General features: G+C 50.2%; 1 protein-coding gene across 1 annotated transcript in view; it reads left to right on the top strand.

The window, feature by feature from the left end:
* Positions 1-5206: 5206 nt before the first annotated feature.
* LOC108551760 (alpha-protein kinase 1) overlaps positions 5207-9834 on the top strand; it is a 27756-nt gene continuing 23128 nt past the window's right edge. The window contains exons 1-3 of the mRNA XM_017906020.1: positions 5207-5264; positions 5316-7048; positions 8768-8878. Coding sequence (XP_017761509.1) covers positions 5207-5264; positions 5316-7048; positions 8768-8878 — 1902 coding nt within the window. The remainder of the gene's footprint in view (positions 5265-5315; positions 7049-8767; positions 8879-9834) is intronic.

Genomic DNA, 9834 nt, shown 5'->3' with positions numbered 1-9834 from the left:
GACGGTCCCCTTCTTTTTATTCGTACCTCAGACTGCCGCTACACCCCCTTACAAGAGCCTAAAAAAAAAAAAAAAAAAAAAAAGAAAACAGAAAAAAAGAAAATAGATATTTGACGTAAAAACTTTAAGCGGATAAAAAATTGAATTCGAGGGGTCGAGGCCTAGTAGTGGGAAGGGATAAAAAAGAAAGCGCGTCCCACTCCCCCTCGTACTGGTTAGTCACGCGTGTGTGGCCATACGGAGCATAAGGGAGGAGGCCATTTTTATACGACGGTCCCCTTCTTTTTATTCGTACCTCAGACTGCCGCTACACCCCCTTACAAGAGCCCTCGACAAGAATTTTTCGGTCAGTCTAATTCGTCGTGTCGCGATGTTCGCACGGTGTATACGGCTAGAGAGACTACGCGGAAACCGTTTCGCGAGACCATCGTGGAGATGAAGCTAGAAAAGAAATAGGAACGAGAGCGACAGGTCTCGGCCGAGCTACGTCTCGACAAGTTCCGGCTGAAATTTTCAAGGGCAATCTTGGAGAAACTGAGAAGAAAAGTAGACGCGTGTTTACATTCGTCTTATAACGCGAGTTCGAATCAGAGGGTAGTATCGGTTACCCAGGTACGCAGAGACAAGGACCGTCAGACTTCTCGCACGTTGCCTTTCTGTCTCCAATCTGGAAGAAGGACAAAGAGGAAGAGAAGGTGGTGAAACGAAAAGGAGAGAAAAAGGGATAGAGAGAGGTACCGGCGGAGAAGCGAAGGTAAAAAAAAGAGAGAAAGAGTGAACACCCCACTCTCTTTCTCACCCCTTTCAGAAAGGCTACCCCCGTCGGAGACGTCGGTGGAGTCGGCAGCAGAGAATCCCCCACCCACAACGAGGAGCTTGGGCAGAAGGAGCAGGGCAAGAGGGGTGGCCGAGAGTGTCGAGGAAAAGGGGGAGACAGAGCGCGCGCCTCGTCGTAGCTTTGGTGGGGGCAAAGGAAAAGAGGGGTGGCTTGAAAACTGCTGTCCTAGGGCAGGCTCAGTTTTTCGTCCTCTCGGAGGTAGATTTTGGTCGTGGGAGTACCGGTCAAGGGTCGGACGTCCGTCGACGGTGACCTGGGCCGGGGCCCAGGTCCTAAGGACCCTGGCTCAGGAATCTCTTAGATGGAAAAGGGAGCCGGCAAAGGGAGCCGGAGGCAGCCAGAAATTTCGCGACCGCGCACCACCTAAGACAACGCCCCTACCCGAACACGCGTTCTTTAAGGCACGAGGGGGTGGCTTTTAGTCAGACGCACGCGGTCTGAGAAGCGCGCCACCACCGGCCCCCGACGGAGAAGGACTTAGCGTTTCTCGCGAGCCGCAGACCCGAGTCAGTTTCGGTTCCTCCTCCGTCAAGGACTCGAGAACGCGGAAGAGGAGAGAGCTTTTTCCTCGATCGTACACGCGCCGTTGTCGTCATCGTGAGTCGTCGTCGTCGTCGTCGTCGTCGTCATCATTGTTGTTACCGTCGTCGTCGTCGTCGTCGTCGTCGCCGTCGTCGTCGTCGCCGTCGTCGTCGTCGCCGTCGTCGTGGTGCACCTTCGTCTTCGTGTTTGCAACGGAATACTGGAACAACGCATCACCTTGCCAGACATATACTCTCTGCACACTCGACTCTGAGGAGGGAAGTCGATTAAGTGCGTTTATACTATCATCGCTTACCCTGATCTTTGGTACCGATTCGACGCTTCTCTTTTCACGGCAAATCTTCTGATCCGATCCGATAGGAACTGTAAGGGATCTTGGATTTTCCCATCGATTCTGTGCATTCTTACTCGCGGGTTTTCTCAGTGCTACACCTGCCGCGAGACTTGAAAAAAAAGTGATCACTTCAGGGCTAGAGATCAGAACGTGTCCGAGGGATCCCCTGAACGTTTATTTTTTCCACTGTGATTTTGGTCAGTTTTCCCCTCTTTCGGCCAACCACCGCTCATTCACCCCCTCCATTCCACTTCCCTGACATGCCCGGTACACGTCATCGTCGTCTGCAGTGTTTCGTCGCGATCGTGAACGACTCGAACCTTTCTTAATCCCAGCATCAAACCGGCGATGGAGTGCCTTGTTAAGATACGGCAGAACGAACGAAAAAAGCCGCAACGGGGAATTATTGGGACGAGGGGTATCTTTGCCGCTTGTCCAACGTCCTGAAACTCCTGACCAAACTGTTCGCCAAGATCCGACGCTAGATAAATCCGACAACGGGATATCGTGTCGATGTCGAAAGAAATTATCAATGCCGCGAACGATGCAGATGATTTTTTCGAAGGTGATCGGATCCATCTTTTCCCATTCAACGGTTCAACGCGACGAATCGCGACGTTCGTCGCGTAGTCCCTTTAAATCCTAGATTCTCGTGTTTAGCTTAGAAAACAATTCGCAGTGTGACCTGTCGAACATAAAGCATTGCTAGAAATCGCATTTCTTTCGCCCTCGTTCGTGTATCTCGATGCGCTGTTCAACGTTGCGAGACAGAAAAACGTGATAGAGTATTTTAGTAAGCTTGCATTCGTAATCGTGCGCGACTTGTTTTCATCGAATTAATTAATACCGATAAATGACAGCGGACGTGCAAAGCACTCGGTGAATAGCTAATGAACGGATGATTTAAACCACGAAAAAGACTCGTGTTTCGCTACTATTTTCGTGTATAAGGCACGAGTGTAGTCACGAGAAAGGCAATGTAAAATGAGATGATCGAACACCGCGGTGATTCTTCCGTGTTCCATCACTTTTCTCCTCGACCGAAAATTCTATTAAAGAAGAGTAAAAATATTCGGACGATAGATATCTATGATATTTTGAGAATACATTTCTTCGATCCATAGCGGTATGACGCGCGACGGTAAAATGTTCCTGCCTCACGTGTTCTCGTCAAACTATTCCAACATCTCGTTCATCGTAATAGAGCAAGATGAAAAACAGTGCAAGATTAGAAGTGCAAGACAGAATTCTTTCAGTTGAAGTGATAAGTTTTGTCGTCGTGAAATTGGTTGCTTGAACGGTAATACGATAATAGTTTGCGAAACATCGAGATCTGTCGCTTCTGGCTTAAAGATAACCGACATTCGGACAAATCCCAAAATTCTTTCCCCTCATTGCCCCAATTGTCGAATAGCTCCCCACCGTTGCATACGAAAATTTCCCTTCGTAGGAGATCGAATCGTCAGGTGCCAAAAGTTTGTGCTGTGAATGTCTGAAGAATTAGCGTTGCAGCCGTGAGTGATAAAACGTGTCCGCAAGTAGTAGACTTTTCTTTCACGAATCACGTTCAGTGCGAGATTGTCGGAAACCCGTAACCTCCGAGGCTAAGAACGATAATTTAGTTGCATGCTTAGAATGCGTCTCAACGCGAGATCGAGTGAAAATTAGTGGGAATTGTCGTGGAAACGTACCGGTTGAAACCAATCGACGCATCCACGTCGGTGAGAAACGACCGGCATAAAAATATGGTTTTCTTTTTAAATTACAGCTTCGAGCGGGAGACGCGTTGCAGCAAGAGATTCCCGCGCAGGAGAGGAAGACTGGACAAAGCGGAAGAAGCAGAATAAGACGAGCAAAGCAGAAGAAGCGGAGGAACACAGGAGTAAAAGAAGAGCGAAAGCGAGACGCGTAGAAGCGGGGTTGCGACGGAAGTGATCCAATAGCGAAAATAGAGAAAGACAGAGAAAGAGCGGAGAGAAAGAAGAGAGTAAAGGAAAAGTAGAGAGAAAGAGAGAAAGAGTGAGTGAACGAGAGAAAGAGAGCGAAAGAGGAAGAGGAAAGAAGAAGAAGGAGAAGAAGAAGAAGAAGAAGAAAAGGAAGAGAAGAAGAAGAAGAAGAAGAAGAAGAAGAGGAAGAAGGAGAAGCAGTAGCGAAGAAAGCGGAAGATCTGGATTAGAGATAGATGTAAAAGAGAGGAAGAAGCAAGTGGAAAATCGGTAGGGGAAAGAGAGAAAAAGAAAGGAAGAAAGAAGAGAAGAAGCTCGTTAGAGAGAACCTCGCGCCGCATACATATATATTTCAGTGTGTTCAAAAAACGAGTGTACCTAAGTGCAATATTATTAAACCTAAACGATAATAAGAAGCAAACACAACTACCATCGACGATATCGGTAACGACGAGCGGTTAATCGATAATCGAATAGAATTCCTTTAAAGAGTTAAAAACTTAGAGTCGCATTTCGAGGAGGAGTCGTGAACGGACGCGAGGAAAAGGACGAAGGATCGTAAAGAAGAAGGATCGTAGTACGGTTGAAGCGATAACGGAAAAACTGTCATCGGCACGGATACCGGCATCTACGACACGTTCTAATACTGTGCAGACGGAGTGACCGAAATCCCGAGAGAAGAGAACTGCCGTCCCGGTTCGAAGAAATTACACGACGTATCACACACGCGACGCGCGAGTCCCTTTTCCAAGGCTTTCGACTAAGGGTTTGCACGTTCGCACACACGCACACACACGCACATCGACATAACGGGGCTACTAACTACTCAGGGCAAAACGGGACGAGCAGTATCATCCGCGAGTGCGATTTCTCACCCGGCAGCATATAGAGCTACGACATACTTCAACCAACGGAATTCGCGTCTGCGACACGGACTGTCCTTCTCGTTCACACCGTCCGGGCTGGGCAATCCTGAATTTTAACCTGAACTTAAGTGTACGATAGACTTTAAGTTAGATAGAAGAAAGAAATAGGGTGTTCTCCACTGTCGGAGAACGTCCATTCGCGCGCGCATCGATTCATCAGGCATACACACGCACCGATACCCACACACGCACGCACGCACGCACGCACGCACGCGCGCGGTCACAGATACAGATACAAACGCATACACGTATACACGCGGACATCAGACGAACACATGTAGAAGAGAAATACGTACGTACCAACGTGCGAATGCAGACTAGAGGAAGGAGATAAAAAGAAAGAAGACGAGACGAGTATCTGCGAGAGCCACCCAACTGCGAAAACGCGCGTACACAGACGCGTGAGATATAAAGAGCGAACGGTGTCGAAATTACGGGAGACGCGTTCCGAAATATCGAATTTGATCAAAGTGGAGAAGAAAGGACCATCCTACGAGACGAAAGAAAAACAACGGATCGCTGAAATACGCGAATAAGAGGGAAAACGAAGGAAGGAGAGAAGCTAGGAAAGAGGCCGAAATAAAAGTACCGTCACAGAGAGCGAGATGGAAAGAGTTTGATGAGCCAAGTAGCGGGAGACAGCAGCAGCAGGCCCGGGAAGTCGAAGCAGGTGGCGAGTAACTGACGTTGCCCGCCGCCCACGTCGAGCGAGGATCGTTGTCCTTAAGACGATCCTGGGCTAAGAAGAGCGCGATACAGCGGAGAGAAAGATAGGAAGGAACGGCGGCGAGCGCGGAAGTGTGCCGGCCGTCGAGCTGCTTACCGGAAGGGGTGCGAAAAAGCGGGCAAGCTGCGCCGGAAGGGGGTAGCCCGGGCTTCTCGCGAAGGCCTCAAAATTTCGGACGCGACGGCGGCCCTGGACCTACGTGCCCAGACGCAAACCCAACCCGATTTTGGTTTGGACCATCACCAGCAGCAACATCACCATCAACAGCAGCAGCAGCAACAACAACAGCAGCAGCAGCATCCACAGCAGCAACATCAGCAGCAACAGGGCCAAAATCCAGAGTCGCGTCCACACCATCACCTTCAACAACATCATCATCATCAGCATCATCCCGGAAATCATCTCCACTCTGGCGATTCGGGGGGTGGGATAGGAGGTGGAGGAGGTGGCGGTGGACCCGGTGGAGGTGGCGGTGGCGGTGGCGGAAGTGGCGGCGGTGGAAGTGGCGGTGGTGTTGCTGGTGTTGCTGGAGGAGGAGCGGCTGGGCCCGAAACGGACAGAGGTGTTAGGATCCACGACGAAGACGACGAGGACATCACGGAGAGAGAGGACGAGGAGGAAGACGAGGATCCTTGTAGCTCGCCCGAACCAGACCTCGAAAACGAAACGGAACCCATGGAGGTGCAAGCCTCGGCCGTCACAGCGGCGGCCGCGAATCTTCACGCGCTGCGGCAACATGTCTTTAAGATGTCCGACTATTGGCAACAGCCACAACGAGGGCCACCTCAGCCTTCGCCGGGGTTACAACACAGCCCTATCTCGAATTCGTCTCAACAACAGCAACACCAGCAGCAAGTGCAACAGATGCACAGTCCGCTCGGTCAGCAGCAACAGCAACAGCAGCAACAGCAGACCGGCGTTTCGCAGGTGCAGCAGACCGCTAACTCGGGATTAGGACAGACCGCCAGTCCGCAGCAGCAGATGCAGCAACAACAACAGCACGCGATGTCCATGGGCCAACAAACGGGTCAAGGAGCACAGCATCAGTCTTCTCCGGCACCGGCGACGCCGTCACCGCAAGCCGACCATCAGGGTGCCATCGCGTCCAGCATGGCCCAGAGTCTTCACAGCCTAGCACAGGCACAACAAACCATGTCCCAAGCGTCCAGTCCGTCGCTGGCTGTTCAAGCGGTCCAGGCAGCTCAGGCGCTCAATCAGAACCTGGGACAGGCGTTGACTCAAGCTCTCACGCAGAACATGCAACAGAACCTGGGACAAACTTTGCAACACAATCTTGCGCAAAGTCTGACACCGAGCCTATCGCCACAACAACAACAGCAACTGCTCAACCAGCCGCAGAATCTTAGCCAGGCTAGCCAGAACCTGCAACAGAACATCCAAAGTCAGGCGCAAAATTTATCGCAATCGTTGCAGCAACAGGCTCAAAATTTAACCCAAAACCTCGGCCAGAGTCTAAGTCAGCAGGCGCTACAACAACAAGCAGCGCAAAACCTCACGCAAAATTTGCAGCAACAAGCTCAAAATCTGACGCAAAATCTGCAACAACAGGCGCTCAGCATGGCCGGGAGCATCGCGCAAAACGGGGCCCTCGCCGGAATGAACATGTCAGCAAACCAGCAACAAAACTCCCAGAACTCGATGCTGAGTCCAGGAGCGACGAGCCAGGACTCCCATGACGCCAGCCTGACGGAAAAACTTGTCAATGAGCTACAGGTGAGAATGCGTTTATGATCGATCGGGGAACGATAACCTTTTTCTCTCTCTCTCTCTCTCTCTCTCTCTCTCTCTCTCTCTCTACTATTCTCTCCTCCTCTCTCTCCCCCCTTCTTTCTTTCCCCCACTCGCAGCTCTCGCTCACACACTCTCTCTCTCTCTCTCTATATCCCGCTTTTATTTTCTCGATCTCAGTTAGACTTCTCACGTCCGTAGCTGCAGAGAGAACAGATAAATAACTGGGACGAGGCAACCGCGATAAAAGTGCATAATGCGCCGATAAATAGGGTCATTCACTTGGGCCGACTGACGCCGGACAATACTTTCAAACAATTTCTACTAACGCAGAAAAATACGCGTCCCGTCTTTCGATCTGGCGAAATCTCTTATTCTCTGCTCGCTTATTCTGCCATCGATAACGACTGCCACACCGGTGTTCGAATTTCAATATCGTAACTACGCGTTCGTGGATTCCACAACTTCGTTAAACCGTAACATCGCTTCGAAACGTTAAAATTTCCCGCAACCCTTGACGCTGAACGAGTTAGAAAGATCTGGATCAGCTCGCGATCGCGACAAAAGAGCAAGAGATATCTGAAACCTGTCAGAATCGACAGGATACGACGAAAACGTTCGTATCGGGCTTAACTGGATGACTTTCAATAAATCGTGCTACATCGTCGACAATTTCGCTGACTGTTTGAATCTGCGACTGTACCGAGATACACTGACCATGGTTCACGCACATCGGAATACGTTGACTTACCACATCGCGTACTTCGACACGCGTACGCGTGCACGTACATGTACCTATACGCGAGAGAACGAGCAAGAGAGGGAGAGTGAGAGAACGAGAGACCGCGGGAGCGAGGCAGAGAAAGAGAGAGTGAGAGTGCGAGGGAGAGAGAGACAGAGAGAGATAGTAAGAGAGTAAGAGAGAGTGAACGTTCGCGCGCGCGCTCGCTGCAGCTAGCAGGCAAGCAAGCAGCCAGCCACGCACACATTAGAGTCACGGGGCCACAAATGCAAACGCGGCCCACGCACACCGATGCGAGGAGATGCAGATACGTCGTCTCTCGGGGTTCTTGACCCGCGCAACACAGATAATACTATACGCATACGTCATACGGTACGCCGAGAAGATGTTCTCGAGAAAATATCGCGGCGTGCTTCTGCGATGCCACAGTCCGCGAGCTTCGATACGAGGAAACTAAGTAAATATATCCCCGCAGATCCGCTTCGGTCTCACCGCTAATAGGAATCCGAATCTCTTTTTGCTTACGCAAATTACACAGGAGAATATCGAGAGTTCGTTACGAACGCAGATTTTCCATACAGCGCAATTTTACCACGATATCCCATGCGATTTAGACGAAGATGGCAGAGGAAAATGTCGAACGACTCGCGATGGTAACGCGATTTAAACGTACTCTTCTTTATTTCTCTTGCGAAGAGAGCCCCGTACAATGTTCAACCATTTCCCCTGCCAAATTTCTACAGCCTCTTTCAGTTTTCACGCACATCCACGCGTGCGATGTCTTCCTCGTGGAAGAGAACGATAGACGACAGACGAATCGAGGGTAGTTGCACGAATTACTATAGGCCAGAGCATCTGCCTGCCTCGGCTGTTAGGAAAGAAAGCGATTTTGTAGTGCTACCGGATAGAAGAAAGGGTAGAGAAGAGTAAACTAACACGAGCCTCACTGTCTTGCCCGATAGTCTCGTGCCTCTGCGGCGGGACTTGGCGGTGCGGGAGGCGCCGGCGGAGGCGGAGGAATGGGCAACATCAGCGAACGCACCCTCGAGGAATGCTGGTCCACCCTGCAACGAGTGAGTTGAACACTCAGCCCGTTCAAAATCCCCTTATTATTTCTCCTCGTCACACAGCTTCCTGCAACTTCTTACTTCTTTCCGCCAATTCCGAGTACAGGCTCGACGTAATGCTCTCTCATTTTCGTAATTTTTTTTCTCCTCTGTATTCCTCCAGCACGTTTTACGCAACTGTTTTCTATAGCGAATTTTGATATCACGATAGATCATTTTAGTTTCGATTCAAGTTTTCTCCGAGAGAGCGACCACTCGCTTTCTCTATCTCTCCTCATTCTTCTTATCGTTTTATTTTCCACTCATTTTTCGTTAGATTTTTGATCGCAGCCTAGCATGCTCTACGTGCGTGTATGTGCTTCTCTATGATTTTGTTGTATTTGTTTTCCTTAATCTTAACGAAAAGAAGAGAAAGATAAGAATCGCTTGCTAAGATCAGTCGTAGTAGCTCTCATCCAAGCTACTACCCCATGAACATGACATACGATCGTGGATAAAACCCTGACCGCCGTGGCAGTTCGAGGTTGATTCTCGAGATTTACACGTTCGAATGGTGCATTTTTGCGGGTAAGATCATAGGTAGACGACCGACCGTGCGCATCTCGACCAACGGTACCTGGGTAGTAGCCCGCGAGACAATGCTACGTTTAATTGTTCCATACGCGTATTCCACGCACGATGCAACCGATTTAATGGGACACTCCGTCGCGATCGATAGTACGAGTCTCCGCATATACGGCGTTGTCCTTTTACGAGAGAAAACCGAAACGAAGGGAATGGAAGCACCGCTAACGAGCCGTGAATCGAGTTGGACTATCGAGTTCGGGTCGAAAGAGAACGAGATGTTCGACGGAAGAAAGAGAAAGGGAAGAAGCAAAGAGAAACGGGCGGGAGAGGGAGGGGGGAGGGGGCAGATGGAGGGATAAAAAGAGAAGCGGCTGGTGAAAACTTTTAAATTCTCG

Source organism: Eufriesea mexicana, unplaced genomic scaffold (assembly GCF_001483705.2).
Source record: "Eufriesea mexicana isolate 0111107269 unplaced genomic scaffold, ASM148370v2 scaffold5018, whole genome shotgun sequence".
In the NCBI taxonomy this organism is placed as follows: domain Eukaryota; kingdom Metazoa; phylum Arthropoda; class Insecta; order Hymenoptera; family Apidae; genus Eufriesea; species Eufriesea mexicana.
Note: the sequence above shows the minus strand (reverse complement) of the source record. Positions and strands in the feature narration are given on the sequence as shown.